At 42.3% G+C, this 18507-nt stretch overlaps 1 protein-coding gene and 1 long non-coding RNA gene across 3 annotated transcripts; one reads left to right on the forward strand and one right to left on the reverse strand.

The window, feature by feature from the left end:
• Positions 1-1317: 1317 nt before the first annotated feature.
• Positions 1318-3336, forward strand: ATP5IF1 (ATP synthase inhibitory factor subunit 1). Its single transcript, XM_033113281.1, has 3 exons — positions 1318-1496; positions 1590-1681; positions 3072-3336. The coding sequence occupies exons 1-3, from the start codon at positions 1410-1412 to the stop codon at positions 3217-3219; spliced, it is 327 nt and encodes a 108-aa protein (XP_032969172.1). The 5' UTR covers positions 1318-1409; the 3' UTR covers positions 3220-3336.
• Positions 3337-8961: 5625 nt separating this feature from the next.
• On the reverse strand, positions 8962-18449 carry LOC117027432 (uncharacterized). 2 transcript variants are annotated; one of them, XR_004423915.1, is made up of 3 exons: positions 18251-18449; positions 13566-13671; positions 8962-9122 (listed from the first exon to the last, which is right to left on the reverse strand). It is a non-coding gene; the product is annotated as an uncharacterized LOC117027432 (long non-coding RNA). The 2 variants fall into 2 exon arrangements; XR_004423916.1 differs by lacking the exon at positions 8962-9122 and adding an exon at positions 12450-13002.
• Positions 18450-18507: the final 58 nt, after the last annotated feature.

Here is an 18507-nt window from a genome sequence, read left to right on the forward strand (position 1 = left end):
TGGCCCTTAAATATCATCTAGAAACACACCAAATTATTCTCACAAGATAGTGGGCTTATAAATGATTATCATATCTATCCTTCTGCTCTTGTGTTTTTCCAAGTTTTCTGCAAGGAACATTTGAAAATGTGCCCGCAGGCATTTCCTCCCATCTAAGTCACACAAACCTGGTCTGATACTTTTCCAACCAAAAGATGATTAATTAAAACTGTTCTACAATTCCATAGACAGAAAAAAAGCTAGTTTTTTTGGTTTTGTTTTTTTAATTAAAGTTTATTGGGGTGACAGTTGTTAGTAAAGTTACATAGATTTCAGGCGTACAATTCTGTATTACATCATCTATAAATCCCATTGTGTGTTCACCACCCAGAGTCAGCTCTCCTTCCATCACCATATATTTGCAAAAAAGGTAGTTTTATAATCATGAATAAGATAGATAATCTGGCCCAATCCTCTCATCTAAAGGAGAAAAAACTGGGCCCAGAGAGAGAAAATGACATAGGCAAAGGCTATAAATTACTATTTTCTTGTTCACATTTGTTAGATGGCTGAAAGAAAGTTAAGGCAAAGCCTTCCCTAGACTGCTATTTATGCTATTCTCCACTTCATTGCACCGCAGTGGTAAAAGTCCAGTTATCAAGCCCATTCGATAACATACATATTAATGCATTTTACAAATACGAATATTAATTCAGTGCCTACTTGATCAAGGCTCTGAAAACTCTCGAGGGTGAAAAGTACAGAGAGGAAAAGAACAAAACAGAGAGCTATGATAGAATGACTAAGGTGAGGGAAGGTTTCTTTGAAGTGACACTTAAGCTGAGACTTGAGAGTGAAATGTAAACGTAACAAAAGAATATTGACACCTCTTAAGAGACTATATATATCTACACATACAATATTTTTGCCCACAACCCAACTAAGTTGGGGCATCCTAGACGTCGGCATCCTGGACGCAGACATCCTCCACCACAATCCCTCATAGCATCTTATTAATCTCTTTGGTTTTATTAATCTTATAGCATCTTATTGATGCTAGTGATCCAGGAAAGGGAAGGCTTTCTTTGTGTGTTTAATAACAACTTTAGGATTGCCATCGTGGAGTGGAGCGGACGCCATGACTCATTCTGATGACTTCGGTTCCTCTTGCGGCTCCTCTCCAATCTCCTCCATTATTTTTCAATCGCTTGGTCCTGGAGACCTTGCTAGGGATTGGCTAAGAATAGGCCTGACTCCTGCTCAGGATTCGCTGCGAACTATAAAAACCCTGCCTACTGCCTTTCATGATTCGCTGCTCCTGGGTTAATCCCGCCTCCCCATGGAAAAGATTGGCTGCCTGGCCATCTGCGACGTTAGCGCCTACAGACAGTCTGCATCGTCTGCAACTGTGAGGTGCGGCATTGACAACCATGGCAGTCACGGCGTCGGCAGTGCGGATGCGGCTCGGTGTGTGGGGCGTGAGGGCCATGCAAGCCCGAAACTTCAACTCGGAACGGGTATGCCCACTGTAGTGTCCGCTGCCCCAGCGCTGAGCGCGGATGCCGTCACCTCCTCCACACCTTTACCAAAGTCCGTGTCTCTCTCCGCAGTCAGGGAGTGTCGGCTCCAGCGCGGGGTCGGTCCGGGAGGCTGGTGGAGCCTTCGGAAAAAGAGAGCAGGCCGAAGAGGAACGATACTTCAGGTGAGGCACGGGATCCCGAGTCCAGCCCTAAATCTTAACAAGCCTTCTTAGAGTCTCCCCGCCCATCCCTTTCCGTTGACCTGGGGCGCCCCATATCCCAATGAAACTCCCGGGTCCCGGAATCCATTGCACCCTCGCTTCCAGGGCCCTAAAACCCAAGCCATGTCCACTTGCGGGTCTCCAGGACTCTCAAACCAAGGCTCAACTCTTCCAGAATCATTTACCAACCCCACCCTTGGAATTCTCCCGGGTGGTGCGAAACGCTCCCCTGATTCTTCGCAGTGTCAAGATCCGCCCACCCAATACTTGTAGATCCTCTGAACCTGACTCCCTCGGCCCTCACCCACCCACCACCCCTCTACGCTCTTTTCCACACGCCTTAGCTTTGCTAGGTCCGGCATGGATGGATTCCCTGACTCTTCAGGCCCTCTCAACAGTTTATAGACCTGCAAAGGGTTTCCAGTTCCTCCAGAGTGAGCTGGTCTTACGAGCTGGGTACAGCTTTTCCTGGTTGGAACTCCCCCTCCCACTTCCTGGAGACTTTCGCCTGGCTCCGCCCAGCTGGGTAGATTTCTCTTACCTTTAGGAGTGTGGAGTGGGCTGGCCCCTATCTACGTTTTTTTTCCAACTCTGGGTTATCTTTTACTGACTTCTCTCCACAGTAGAGAGCAGCATAGAACTAATCTCGCGCCTGCTTCTCCTTTGGCCTATCTTTTCACTTCTGTCCTCTTTTGCTCACTCTTAAAAATTATCACCATGGTACCTGCCATACCAGAAAGCCAAAGCACAGCCCTTAGAGACCATCTAATTGGGCCACTACATTTTACAGTTAAGAAAAACTGAGGCCCAAACGTGGCCAAACCAACGTTTGAATCATTTCTTGCTGAGACCTAAGTTTGTCTACCAAATACTGGCCCTCATGGCTTTTAGAGTGGCCCATGCAAAGAAAGCCCTAGATAAATTAGGATAGGTCCCATAAAGTTGTCCTTTAACTACACCCCTTTGTCTATTCCCCCCTCGTTTTGCTCTTTTTCCCCCAAAAAGGGATTCTGTTTTCTTGGTTGTTTCTCTAATAAGTTATAAGGGACTTATTTCACACCTCTCTGGAGTTTTCTACTCTAAAGAGGAATCTGAGAGGCATAGCTCATGACTGATGGAATTTCAGTCACTAGTACCAGCAAAATGGAATCATTTCGGTCATCTCCTAAGGATGGATGCATCTTAAGGTGGAGTATTCTTTCCCTAGTGGGGCTTGAGGGGATAGAAGAGGATGATGAGCCAGACTCCCAGGGGATTGGGACTCCTTTGCCTTGGGTATTGCAGGTTATGCTTAGAAATCTCTTTGGGGTGAAGGATTAGGATTAAACCCAGAGCCATTGTGTACTTGTAGAGCTCGGACTAAAGAACAACTGGCAGCCTTGAAGAAACACCATGAAGATGAGATCATTCATCATAAAAAGGAGATGGAACGTCTGCAGAAAGAAATTGAGCGGCACAAGCAGGCCATCAATAAACTGAAACAGAATCATGAGGATTAAGTGCACACAGTTCCCCATATAATGGCTGCATATCATCGCCCACTTCTATGGAGACATAGTTCTGGTCTCATATCGAACTGTGCTGCCAACAAATTATAATAAATTGTCATCGTTGAACTGTGTCTAATGTCTTTTACTATCTGGAGAGGGGTAAAGAGAGACTACTGGACTGCTAAAATGAGTCAGACAGTACCTGCAATAGGGAGCTTGAAGATGAAGCACAGCATAAATGCTGTGCCCCTTGGGGGTAGTTGGGGGAGGCAGGCATGACACAAAGAAAGGCCTGTCTGACATTAGAGGTTCAGAGAAAGCTTGAAGGATAAACCCCAATTCAAGGAATAATTGCTTTAAAAGATACAATTCCAGGTACCACCAATCCATTTTGCATTTACAAAATGGATTAGAGAACTCTTCATAGGAACTGGTTACCCTTGTTCTAATTATCCTTGTGCAGATTGAGAGAACTAGAATTAGAAATTACGTATTGCCTGTGGTTAGTAAATTGGAGTTGAGATTTGATATTCAGGGTTTTTGACTCCTATGTCTTAATAACAATCAGAATGATTTCTTAGGTTTTATTTTGTTTTGCCAAGTAAGGCCCTGTTTAAGTAAATTATTATACAAACTAGTTGTGTAACTCCTCTAGGCAAAAGAAGAGAGGTGAGGGGTGGCTGGTTAGCTCAGTTGGTTAGAGCGTGGTGCTAATAACACCAAGGTTGCCAGTTCAATCCCCGCATGGGCAACTGAGCTGCACCCTCCTTAAAAATAAATTAGTAAAATAAAATATCACTATACAACAGTAAAAAAATCTTTAAAAAAAATAGAGGTGACATTTTGGGCCATTAACAACACAATTTTTAATTCAACAGATCAATAGGTCATTTGCCCCAGAATTACAAGGAATCATTTGTTGGAAGACCCTACTACCTGTACACAAAGGCCTTTAGGGCCACTGAATGATAAAGCTTGGACAAGTCATTGACTGCCCTTGCAGACAAGACACTGGCTGTTTCCAAAACACTGTCTATGACGCTGCTGGTGGAAAGTTTATTATAGACAGTCCTGCGGTGTGAGTGCTGAGATTCAAGTGGCCAGCAACAAAATGACCTCAAAGATGAAGTGCAAGAAATGATCATGTTAAGTCATATGCCTTTTTTTTTATCTTTCCAACAGTACAAAATTTAAAAAGTTTAAAAATCAGTTAAGGAACAAGAAATAAACATCTTCCATTTTGCATTTTTGTGACCAAAACAAGGCATACAAAATTCCCTAAGTTTGTAGGTGATAGTGTTTTTGTGACGTCTTATAATCAACAATTGCCTTATTAGGAGTGATATTCCTGAGTTGATTCCTTAATAGGGGTGTACCATCTGCCCTTGACATTTTATAAATAAAAGTCAGTCTAATGATGATTGAGTAAAGCAAGCAAAAAAATTGAAACTTTGAAGAAGAATCATCAGCTTAAATTCTTTAAAAGGTGAAATGAGTAGTTTTTGGAGCAGCCTAACTTAAGACTACCAAGTGTCCATGAGCTAGCAATATCAGCAGCACCTGGGCACTTCCTAGAAATGCAAATTCTCAGGCCCCATCACAGACCTGCTAGAACTGAGGTGGGACCCAGCAATCTTTTTTTTTTTTTTTTTAGCAATCTGTTTTAACAAGATGTCCCAGGTGATTCTGATGTACACTGAAGTCTGAGGACCACTGTACTATAAGTAACAATAGTTTCTCATGAAATTTGCTGATATTCTTGGCCATAAAATACTTTATTGTAAAGGCAGATTATCAAGTATAATAAGAATAACTACACATATTTAATACAGCTCTTGATATGAATGCTATTTGAGGATTTAAAAATATATTAAGCATTATTCTTGTACAAAATACTAACATTTTAGGACATAGCATTTCACAGAATACAATTTGGAACGTGCTCAGCTGGTTTATTGCATTAGTTAAAATCCTTTTTGTTTACAAGTAACAGAAACCAGCAGTGGCTGGCTTACGGAGGAGAAAAACTGATTTATGGAAAGAATGAGCTATTGTCTATGAATCTCAAGAAAACGAACAAAATTCCGGAAAGGCAGGGAACAGAGTAGCTCTGAGAACTGCAGGAGAAAATCTAAGTGGCTTCCTAACCATCCGTGTCAGAGTCATTGAGAACTGACACGTGAACTCATTAATTTCAGTGGAATTTTACACAATGGACTTACTTAACAATTTATATTTATGGAGTACTTTCCAATTATTTTGCTCATTAAATCTCATGATATTTCTGCAAATATGTCCATACCAATAGTTTAATTTTATAACCAAAGTAACGAATGCAGGGAACTGTGGAGTAAACTTTCTCAAGGTCACCCAACCAGGTTTGTGCTGAGCATGGACTTTACTGCAGAGCTCCTGGTCTCGAGTTGCAGTTCCTGTGTAGTGGTTCAGCTGCCTGTTAGTTCCCTCCTCTTAGTGAGATAAGTGCGGGGGTTTGCCTGGACATCTAGGGGTGGATGGTAAAGGCAAAGGTTCCTAGCAGTAAATGTGGAAGTGCCAGTGTTTGGCATTGGCCTTAGCTTTGGGCTGTGACATACATTCTATCAGCATGTCGATGCATGCCTATATGGTGCAAACACACATTTGCAATAGAGCCTACTTTGACATTGTCACACTATAAATCAAGTTGTAAATCTCAACCCGTGCTGCCTATTGAAATATTTGGGAAGCTTTAAAATTAATCCAGAACCAATTAAATGTAAATCTTTAAGATTGAGGCCCGGGCACGGGTATTTTCAAAAAGCTCCCCAGGTTTTTCCAATATGTGGCCAGAGTTGAGAATCACTGGTGTTAAGGATCCTTCCAGATCTGCTGTATGTGGTATGTGCTGTAAGTTGTTCATTGCATAAAGACACCTAAGTAAAGGGGCTGGGGAGGACTGAAATTCAGCCCACACTGTGCTCACCAAGCAGTGTACTAAGGTGACATCTGTTCTGAAAAAGAGTCACCTTTTGTCTGATTCTCACAAAGAGGACTCGGAGTCATTCCACTATTGGTGAATATGCATTTCTGCATAGCCTACATATTCCATTTTCAGTTTTTAAAATGGACGAGGTCTGACAATTAAGTTCGCGAACTTGTTGCAATGCTATTGCTAACCTTTTTTGATATCACAGGGATTATTCATTATGAATTTGTACCAACTGGACAAACAGTTAACCAAGTTTACTATTTGGAAGTGCTGAAAAGGCTGCGTGAAAAAGTCAGACGACCTGAACTTTTCGCCAACAATTCATGGCTCTTGCATCACGACAATGCACCAACTGTGAGGGAGTTTTCAGCCAGTAAACAAATAACTGTATTGGAACACCCTCCCTACTCACCTGATCTGGCCCCCAATGACTTCTTTCTTTACCGGAAGATAAAGGAAATATTGAAAGGAAGACATTTTAATGACATCCAGGACATTAAGGGTAATACGACGACAGCTCCAATGACTGTTCCAGAAAAAGAGTTCCCAAATTGCTTTGAAGGGTGGACTAGGTGCTGGCATTGATACATAGCTTCCCAAGGGGAGTGCTTCAAAGGTGACCATCGTGATATTCAGCAATAAGGTATGTAGCACTTTTTCTAGGATGAGTTCATGAACTTAATTGTCCAACCTCGTATGCATTAAAAATTATATTTAGCATGAACTATATGTTGGGCACTTCGTCTACACTGGGAATACAACTACAAAATAATCACAGCTCCTGTCCTTGTGGAACCTAGAGCCGATTGAGAAAGAAAAATGGCTAAACAACAGTGTGGGAAGTATTCTGATGGGGGCGAGTGCAGAATGCTACGGGAGGACACTGGATATGCACCACCCAGACCTGGGGCTTGAAGGGACCTCATGGTGGAAGAGATATAACAGCAGCTAGGGAGGGGATGGCATTCAAGGCTGAATGACAGCATTGGAAGAAGCTGGCACTGAGACAGACCATGGGTTACTGGGGAATTGACAATAGTTCAGCCTGTCCATCTGGAGCGTGCAGGGGAATGACGGGGAAGGAGGAGGTAATCTGGTTGGAGTTCCCACCAATCTTCCAAGGGCCGTATTGGCCACTTGTAAACATAATCATTGTGTCCCATCCCTCAGTTCTTCCTTCCTCCTTACTTCTTTCCATCTTCTCTCCCTCTCTTCCTCCTTTCTCTTTTCTTTTTATGTATAGTCCTATATTAGTGCAGAAAACACCTAAACCATTTGTACCCTACTTCAAGGATCTTTAACGTCAAGCACTGGAAAGGAACAAAAAGCTTGGAAGCAGGCAAAAGAACAAAGAGGGGGATACATACGCCACTGCTTCACTTGGTGCCACCTGGCACAACCTCACAATTAGCAGATTTCACAGATTCCTCCTTGCTCACCATTCTTTTTCAATTGAGGTAAAATTCACATAACATAAAATTAATCATTAACCATTTAAAGTTTAAAATTCAGTGGCATTTAGTATATTCACTATGTTGTGCGAACATCACCTCTAGTAGTTTGATACATTTTCATCATCCCCAAAATTCCATATCCGTTAAGCAGTCACTCTCCATTCTCCCCGCCCCAACTACTAGTTGCTTTCAGTCTCTATAGACTTGCCTCTTCTGAATATTTCATACAAATTGAATCACACAACATGTGACCTTTATATCTGGCTTCTTTCACTTAGTATGATGTTTTCAAGGTTTATCGATGTAGCATGTTTTAGTACGTCATTCCTTTTTTATATCAGGCTAATATTCCATTGTATGGATATACTTTTGGTTATTGATTCATCAGTTGATGGACATTTGTCTTGTTTCCATTTTTTGGCTATTATACATAGTGCTGCTAAAAACATTCATGTACAAGTATTTGTTTGGACACCTGTTTTCAGTTCTTTTGGATCCATGCCTCGGAGTGGAATTGCTGAGTCATATGGTAATTCTATGTTTAACTTATTGACGAACTGCCAAACTATTTGTCCATGGCAGCTGCAGCATTTTGCATTCCCATCAACAATGTATAAGAGTTCCAGCTTTTCCACATCCTTGCCGATACTTGTTATATTTGACTTTCTGATTCTTGCTATCCTAGTGGTTGTAAAGTGGTATCTCATGGTGGTTTTGATTTGCATTTCACTGATGGCTAATGATACTGCATCTTTTTATGTGCTCATTGGTCATTCATGTATCTTCTTCTAAGAGATATCTATTCAAATCTTTTGCCTATTTTGAATTGGATTGTTTGTCTTTTTGTTGTTGAGTTTTAAGAATTCTTTATATAGTCTGAGCCCTAGATCTGTCTGCAGACTTAGCCTCTGTGCTTTCTGAAAATTGCAAAATAATAATAATAGTTACTATATATAAAATATCATTTATATATATGAAAGTTGCTGTATATCTATACAACGCTATTTGCTACAAAAGATGTTGGCTATATATAAATGTGTGTGTGTGGTGTAGGTGTGTATCTGTGTACACCAGACACACAAATATGTTCATAACAAAATAAGGAGGAAATACTCATGCCAATTACAGTCCTAATTTCTGTGACTGGTCACACGGTTGTAGCTGGTATTTATAACCACCTTCTTCCACTACCCATTCTTTATTTTCTTTACCTTCAAAGGGAAACCTTCAGCTGGTTGTGGCTCTTTACCTGGTGAGGTGACCCAAGCCTCATTCCTAAAGGGTCTGGACCATAAGTAGTCCTGCCTGGATTGAGTTGTTGTAGTTTTTCTTTGACCTTAACACAGGGCCTGGTAATGCTAGGAGACACCCTAAGGATCTCCTGTATTCCAGACATTCTATTTTTTACCTTCATTGTGAGTAGTGGTCCAATTTCCCCTTGATAGTCAAGATCAATCACCCAAGCCAGCACGGTAAACTCACTTCTTTGCCTGTTGATTCATACCCATGAGAAGTCAAAAATAGTCAGGCAGCAGTCTTAGCTTCCACTTCAATGGAATCACTGTGTCTCCTGGTAGAAGCATTCCTCCCTTTGGAACTAAGATCTTTCAGCCAGCAGAGCATAAGTTCACAGGAACTAGAAGCAAAATTTTGCTAGTGGGTCACTAGGGGTAATGGTGAGTGATGCCATTACTGTTTCCACCCTTTGATTCCTGGACCTGTGAATCCTGGCTATGAGAGAAACAGCACCATATATTAGATGCTGATTCAGAGCATATATAGCCCTCTGAAGAACCAAGCTCCAGCCCTGAAAGTTATTGACACCCAGCTGGCACTGTAACTGAGTCTTCAAAAGCCATTCCACCATTGTATCAAGCCAGCTGCTTTCGGTTGGTAGGGAACATGGTAAGACCAGTGAACTCCGTGAGCATGGGACCGTTGCTACACCTCACTTGCTTTGAGTTTATTGATCAGAAGCAATGTTGTGTGGAATACTATAACAGTGCATAATGCATTCGGCAATCCACGGGTGGTGGTTTTAACAAAAGCATTGTATGCAAGGAAGGCAAATTTGTATCCAGGGAATCTCTTCCAGTAAGAACCAAACTCTGCCCCTTCCTTGATGGATGTGGTCCAATGTAATTAACCCACCACCAGTTGCTGGCTGATCACCCTGGGAATGGTGCCAAATCAGGGGTTCAGTGTTGGTCTTTACTGCTGGCAGATTGGGCACTCAGCAGTAGCATAGCCAGGTTGGCCTTGGTGAGTGGAAATCCATGTTGCTGAGACCAGGAAATAACCTCCCTTCCTGCTCCTAAGGCCACTTTGTTGATGAACCCATTAACATCACCTTGAGCGATGACAGCGGTGACTGTGGAAAGAGGTTGACTGGTATCCACATAATAGGTCATCCTGTCCACTTGATTACTAATATTTCCTCTGCTTAGGTCATTCTTTGGTGAGCATTCACATGGGACACAAATATCTTCACATTTTTTGCCCATTTAGAGAAGTCTATCCTCATGACTCTTCCCCACATTTTCTTGTCACCAATTTTTCAGTCATGTTCCTTTCAAGTCCCTGATCATCCAGCTAAACCATTGGCCCATGAACCAATACCTATTTACTGAATGCCTACTGTGTGCCAGGACTGTGCTAGGTGCTGGGAATACAACTGAAAACCAAATAAAGTCCTACCCTCATGGAGCTTCCATAATGTGAGAAAGACAAAAAATGAGCAAGCATATATGTTAGGTGGGGGAAGATAAAGCAGAGGAAGGGGACATGAAGTGGCTGAAGGTGAACTATTTCGTATAGTGTGAGCTGATAAAGTTGTCACCTTATAGAGTGAGCTGATAGGGAAAGACCTAAAAAATGTAATAATATGAGCTATGAAGATACAGAGCATTCGAAACTGAAGTCTAACAGCAGGGGCAGAGGCCCTGAGATGAGCAGCTTAACATGGTCAATGGACAGCAAAGCAGCCAGGAAGCTGGAGCACAGTGAGCAAGGAGAGTGAGAAGCTGGTAAGAGCCACATATGAAACTGCACATCCGGTAGAAAAATTTCCACCTCTGGACGTTCCATTCCATTTGGTTTTATGCAAAATGGCTGACTTTGGCCTGGCCTTATCAAGAAAAATAAACACCTCAAGTTAATGAGTGAAGAACAAATTGAGATCATTAAAAGTGCCTAGATAGTGAGTTGAGAAACCCTGGTTCTAATTCCTATTCTGCCACTGCCTTACACTTTGACCTTGAGCAAGGGTGTGTTTGAGCAAGAGTATAAGGAAGTAAATGTGAAAGGGAAGGCACATCACGGAGGCTTTAAATGCCAAGTTAAAGAATCTTGACCCCATCCAGTGGTTTCAAACTCAGGTTCCTACAGAGGCCAAGCAAGTAATATAAATGATCAAGTGGTCTGCATGTTATTGTTATGGGAAGGGAGAACTAGAAAAGACAAGCCCAGCTACTTAGTCCCACCAATGGCCCCAGGAATGCAGGCTCAGTGCTGATACATCTTCTTTTCTAAGAAAATTCATAAATTGGGAATTTTGTGTGAAATCTCCTAATTTTTCAATCTTAGCAACTTATTCAATTTTTTAAAAAACCCAAAGGACAGAACAGTATATATCCACAGACCATCTCTGACCCATGGAATGTACAAACACAACTGGACAATGGGAGCCATGAAGAGTTTTACGTCCAGTAGAGACTTGATCAGACTATTTACAGGTGTGTTTGCTTAGCTAAGTGACTTATATTTGCTTCTCTTTCTCACCGGTTTGATCCTGGCAGCCAAATTTGGGATATTATTCAGCCCTCTACCCCATCCTAAGCATAGCACCTGGCTCATCTTAGGCATTGTTGTGGATTGAGTTGTGTCCCCCCAACATTCATGTGTTGAAGCACTAAGCCCCAATGTGATAGTATTTGGAGATAGGGTCTTTGAGAGGTAATTAGGTTTAGATGAGGGCATGAGAGTGAGCCCTCACGATGGGCTTAATGCCCTTTTAAGAAGAGACTCCACAGAACTTCCTTGCTAGCTTTCTGCCAGGTGAGGACACAGCAAGAAGGCAGCCACCTGCCAGCCAGGAAGAGAGCTCTCACCGGAACTCGAGATATGCTCTCACCCAAATCTAAGACTTCCCAACCTCCAGAACTGTGACAAAATAAATTTCTGTTGTTTAGGCTACCCAGTCAATGGTATTTTGCTATGGCAGCTAGAGCTAAGACAGGCATCAACAGTGTTCACAGAGACAAACTTTTAAAAGTTTTACAATTAAAAAAAAAAGTTTTACAATGAGCATAAAGAGTCTTATTTGTTCATAGCCTTCGACTCATGAATTTGTGTCTAGAAATTTAACTTAAGGAAATAATCAGGGCTATAATGTATTATTTTTTATGTTAAGAGTTTTATCTCATCTTGACATATTATAATGAAAAATTGGAAAGAAAACCCTAAATTTCCAGCAATAGGGATTAATGAACGAATTATATCACACATGAACATTTTGCAACCATTAAATATTATGTTTAAGGAATATTTAATATTGTGAAAATTACCATGAAATGCAGTAAGTGGAAAAAGCAGGCTACCCAACTATAGATTATTTATATACTATAAACATAAGCATAAATTAAAGACAATAAACATATAACAGTAATATATATGATAAATAAATACAGAGGGTGCCAGAAAAAAGTATACACATTTTAAGAAAGGAAAAAACTGTATTAAAATTGCAATATTCAATATATACTGATAACGAAAGATGAATACAAGTCATGTGTATACATTTTTTTGGCACTCCCGGTAAATGCAAAGAATAAAAACTAACATGTTACATCATTGGTTCTCTCTTGGTAGTGGGATTAGGATTTTGAAGTTTTTCCCCCTCTTTTAAAAGTTATAACGTGATACATCTTGGAATTAAAAAAAAAAACCCACTAATATTGAAGTACATGAAAAGTCTTATAATCTCTATACTGATACTCGCCTCTACCCTAGAGGTAACAGGATGCTAACAGTTTATTGGAAACTGCCCATCTTTCCAGACTGTTGTGGCCTCTGTATAATTATGTACATACATATTTTTGAGATCATTCCATATATATCATTGTGCAACTTATTTTTTGTTTTAACCTAATATTAAATCCTGCACAAGTTTTCATTTCATGTAGAGCACCTATGTAAAGCACGGAGATCTAACTCCTTCCGTTTCGTTGCTGCGTGATGTTTCATTGTGTGGACGAATATGCTTATTATTTTAACCAGGCCCCTTTGATGGACATTTTGGCCACTTCCAGGTTTATGCTTTTACAACAATAAAACAACGAACAAGTATAATACCAGCTTAAGACAGAAAGCCTGAAAAACATTAAAAAACACAAAGGGGGAAAATATTGTTTTACCTTTATACTTTTCTGTATATTTTAAATTTTCTGCAATAATACGTATCATATAATTTGGAAGGGAAAAACTTAAACTACAACCAAAAGTTCATTAAAAAGAAGAAAAGGACAGAAGAAAAAAGAGAAAACCGAAAAGCAGAAGGGGTAGTCCCAGCACCCTCCCCCACGAAGGCGGGGCCGGGCGGAGGAAGGGGTGGGCTGCCAAGGTCTGCACCAATCATAGCCTGGTTGATAGGCAGAGCCGGGAGAATTTGGTGACACTCCCCACCCCCAAAACAGCCTCAGGGGTTAGCTTTTCTAACCACCCTGGAAACCGGACTGAGCTAGTCCTGCGCGCCGCTGCGGGCTGCAATTGGCTGCTAGATAACCCCGCCCATCTTCCTGCTCATTGGCCGCCGTGGTTTACGTAATAGGAGCCTGTTGCTGAGCAGGACGAAGTGGTGCAGGTTTTGCTCAGAAGAGGCGTTAGTACTGCAAAGATACTGGGAACCCTTTGGTCAAAAAAGCAAGAATACTAACCACAGTTTACGTCTTCGGTTCCTGCTGAATGCCAGGCTCCGTGCTTCAGATTTTAAATATTAATGGTTATAACCGCCTTTCTTGAACACGCAGTATCTGCCTGTCACTGAATTCGATGTTTTAAAATAACAATAACATAAATAATAATAATTACAGCTTATTGAGCACTTAATCTGCTTCACGCCTTTTGAAAGGACTTGTATGCATTAGCTCTCATCCTCACAACAACCCCAGTGGAGGTAAACTTGATCGCCCCATTTTATACAGCAGGAAACAGGTTCAGAGAGGTGAAGTGACACACACACACAGCTAGAAAAGGTTAGAACTGAAAACTTCGACTCCGATATCCTATTACAAGTAAAATTTTTTGGGGGGTTGGGTGGGGAACCTTGTAGGAATACAGAAGTCTTAAGAATAGGAAGAGGTGGGCCAGGATGGTAACAGGACGGGCGCTGCTCCAGGAACAGCCTCAGAGTATTTGACTGAGAATGGAATATAGGGCCTCTAGGAGTGGAGGAGAGGGGGAAATAGAGGAGGATACCAGGAGTAAAAAGAATTATTCTTTCTGGAAGTATGACGCTACTGGGGGCAGCTTCTTTCGGTGCGAGTGGCCCTAGGCTGGGGGGCCTGGACCCCAGGGTTGTAGTCTCCGCTCTGTGACCAACATTCTGGGGACCTTATGCAAATGGTTTATTCTCTGGACCTCAGGCTTCCTGCCTGTACGATGCAGGAGTAAGACAAAACAATGGGAAGTGCATTCAGGCTGGGAGATCTTTGGGGAGTCTTGTCCCTACTGACAGCAGGGAAATCTTCAGCAACCACACGACCTTTACTTAGCTGTTGCCTGGCCTCTTTTCAGGACCTTCAGGCAAGTGACATCATTGGGAGCTGCCAATGCTATAAACTCAAAATGTTTGAGGGCGGCCATCCTTTTTCTAGTCTATTCTGAGCTGTAGCAGGGTCATGCCTGCAGGGGGCGCTGAGGGCCCACTCAGCCTACATAACCGAACTGGAAGGTTCAGTGAATTATCCAAAAGCACCCAACTGGCCAGTTTTTGTATTTTATTTTTATGAAGAGGGCCGAGTTTTTTGAAACCTGGTGTCTGTTCTCAGTATAAAATCAATGAAACTGAATTATTTGCATTGCCCCACACCAGTCATCTCCACAGTGGCTCTAGGGGATTACAGCTAATTTCCAACTCCTTTGTTTTACAGATGAGGAACCGGATCCTAAGAACTGAAAAAAAATTCTTTGGGTCACATAGCTAAAAACTAGGACTTCTGGGCGGTGCTTTTAAGAGATAGTAGGCTCTGTTTCTGAGGCTGTGGTTGTTCTGCCCCCTGATGCACAACTCCAGGGGACAATTTCAATTTTAATTGTGTAGCTTCACAGCTCCGCACCTGTCAGCCCGGAAGGACCTCCTTCAGCATGTAGCACAATGGCTGCTTAATGAGTGATTGAATGGGTGAATGTGCGAATGAGCCACGGAGGGTGAGTGGCTTTATTAAACCTGTTGGAGTTGGCTTCTCTCCTGAAAGCTCCCCCAAGGCAGGAATTGTATTCTGAGATGGGAGGAGGGAGTACGGTGAGAACAATAAGAAGAGCTCAGAAAATTATATCTGGGTGATAAACCACAGCCCCAGGTGTGGGAGGCAAGGTCATTATAGCAAACTGATCCCACTATTTGGGATTAGAATATTAATGCAGAAAGAATGAATTCCATTAGGGTTAAAATCTGAGAGAGGGTCTGAAGCTGAGGAAAGCAAAAACATTTCAAACCCAATCGACGTTTCCTCGAGACTGGAATGTGATTGAGGAATAATAAAAGCTTTGGCCAATCAGTAGCCTCAGCATAGCTGATGCAAGAGTCAGAGAGTATGGTAACAGAAGGTGGAGATCTTTACTGAGCCAAAAATACTAGGCATAGGGGAGGGGAGGAGTAAATCCAGCCTAGGTAACCGGGCCATTCTCCGCGGGGCTGGAGGCTTTACTGGCTGGATTTCCAGAGCCCAGCACAGTGCCTGGTACATACTAGATGGTCAGTAAATATTTACTGAATGAAAGAGGGAAGGAGCCAGAGCACTGAGCAGCAGCAGGTTTGCTCTGCGTAGAGCCGGTTCAATTATTCATCTTTTCACTGGTTCCTTTTGCTCAAATTCTAGCTGTCCTAACCACCTTCAGATAATACAGTAACAGCTTTTCATGGAGGCTTTCCTATAAAGAGGAATGTGCTGGCCCATTCATTATAGACCACTTGAAAATTGTGTTTCTCACTCCCAATTAATATATTGGAATTCTGCTTTACACATTAGTTCCTTATGCCAGCCTGCATCTTACATATTCGGGTCCTTCTCTCATCAGTGGTGCAGTGGGGTTTCTGCTTTGGAGTTGTTCCTGCCTGGGTTTGAATCCTTAACAGATTACTAAGCTGTCTGACCATGGCCAACACACCTCTTGAGCCTCAGTTTCCTCACCTGTCAAAAAGAGGCATAATGCCTACGTTACGAAGTTGTGGTGAGTTACATGAGATATCAGACGTATCCTGGACTGTTGTTGGACATTTCAGCAAATGGTAGTATCTGTGCCTCTTTCAAGCTTCCCTTCCTTGGAGACTGGGTCACAAAGCTCATCCAATTTAGAATATCAGTATTTCTTGCTTTGCCTTTTCACAAAATCACTAACTTTGTAAGTGAAACCTTGGGCATGATTTAGTCTCTTCCTTGAAGATTCTAAAGGGTTATTCTACAGAGGAGAGTAATTCATATTCACACATTCAAAACTTTACTGAGGATTCACTACATGCTAGTAGGGGATACAGAGATAATTAGATATAGTTACTGCTTCAAAGGAGCTCTGACCACAGCCTGGTGCAGTGATAAGAAGTTCTTATATGACCCTGACATGAAGTTTTACCTTTCTATGTAAGCTCAAGTTTCCTCCCTTTGCAAAAGTGGTCAATAACATATATTCCACTGTTAGCGGGAAGTGGTAAGATATGTAGGTAGACATGCTGACAAGGCTGCATCAAGCTTGAAGACCAGTGGTAGAGGTAGAAACATGCTGAGTTGAAGAGTGGGAGAGAGGACTTTCAGCTGAGCTGAGAAGCAACGCACTCTGTAGGAAGTGGCAATTTGAAGGCTTCATTAAGGCCACAAACATGACTAAAGGCACTGAATGCTGCGTAGGATTTCAGTGGGCAGTTATCTGCAGAGGGAACTAAGGGAGGAAAGGCTTAAAGACCAAACAAGAAACATGGAGTGGCAAGTGATTAAGACTGGAAAGGTAAATTGAAACAGATCTTGGCAGATATTGACTGTCAATCTAGGGGTTTGACCTTTATTCTGTAGCTCATGAAATACCAATAAAGCTTTTTGATCTAAACATTGAATTACAGAGTAGATTTTTAAAATGAATGCTGAATCTGACATAGGGTGATTTGGGGGAATTCAATTCAAAGGAAGATGCAATCACCAAGGACATGTTATTGGCAGAAAACTGTGCTAGGTGGCATAGGGCAAAAGACAAAGATGTCAACATGTGGACCCTGCCCTCAAGGAGCTTATAATTAAAAGGGTCAGATAAGACATGTACACAGAAAATTAAAATACAAGGTAGAATGTGATAAGTGCCGTGTTTCCTCAAAAATAAGACTTAGCCGGACCATCAGGTCTAATGTATCTTTTGGAGAAAAAAATTAATATAAGACCCAGTCTTATTTTACTATAAGACCGGGTCTATAATATAACATAATATGATATAATATAAGACTGGGTCTTACATTAATTTTTGTTCCAAAAGATGCATTAGAGCTGATTGTCCAGCTAGGTCTTATTTTCGGGGAAACACGGTGTTATACATAAAAGAGACCTTGCTCAAGTGCCTTGGGATCTCAACAGAGGGTGAGATTACTTTCCTTCTCCCAAGAAGTTGGAGGCAGGTGACAAAGTCAGAGGGTCATCTTTGGAATGACAAGCCTAGACTCAAAGTCTCAGAGGGGACCTTGGAGGTCATCTAGTTCACCTTCCCTCCAGCCAAGACTCTCTATCCAAAGTTAACAATGACTTTAAAATTGAAACAAAAAACTGGAGCTCTGAAGAAAAACTGAAGGGAGAGGAACTGTGGGAAGGGGACAGGAGAGGATGAATTCAGCTTCTGGGTGCTGATGGACTGGTGGAAGCGACTCCCAACAGAGAGTTGGGCCAGGAAATGAACGAGATCAGGGAGGGAGAGTATGTCTGGAGAGACGAGGGATGAAAACAGAAACTAGGGAAACACCCACGTTCCAGGGGGTGGGAGGAGAAAGAGGAGTCAGAGAGGGAGTGGCCAGAGAGAGAAGTGAGAAAAGACCCAGTAGAGAGCCTTGTCACAAATTTCTAGAAAGGGGTGGCAGGGATGGAAATTTCTAGAAACGGGTCGCAGGGATGGAAGACAGGACTGGAGGCCCCAAGGGAGTATAAGGGGGTTTAGACTTTAGGTTGCCAAGGGCATTTCAATGAATGAAGGCATTTCCAGAAACTCCCTAAATCAAGTGGATTCCCTGTGTCTGCCACATTTTTAGGTAGAGCCCTCCCGGAGGCCAGGGGAACAGGGCTGTGCCGGAATCTGGCGTTCAGCTCTATAATTAGAACCACCTCTCCTAACCCTAACCAGTCCCTCCAGGAACTGAAAAAGCTGAAGAACTTACTTGGGAGGGATTTCATTCCCGCTCTCGGGCCTAGCCCGGTGAACTCCCGTTTCATCACGCAGCTCTAATGACTCTCCGGGTTGTCACTCTCGTCTGGTATTGCCAACAATCTGACTAAAACCCTTTTGCAAAAGTTTGCAGCATTCGTCCGGGGCTGACTACAGCTCCCAGAGTTCCCGGAGCTTCCCGGTGCTGACTGGCTGAGCAGTTGGCTCCTGTGGGCGGTGTCGCCACGCCTCCCCAGGAAACAGGCATCT

The sequence above is a fragment of the Rhinolophus ferrumequinum genome, chromosome 9, assembly GCF_004115265.2.
Source record: "Rhinolophus ferrumequinum isolate MPI-CBG mRhiFer1 chromosome 9, mRhiFer1_v1.p, whole genome shotgun sequence".
In the NCBI taxonomy this organism is placed as follows: Eukaryota; Metazoa; Chordata; class Mammalia; order Chiroptera; family Rhinolophidae; genus Rhinolophus; species Rhinolophus ferrumequinum.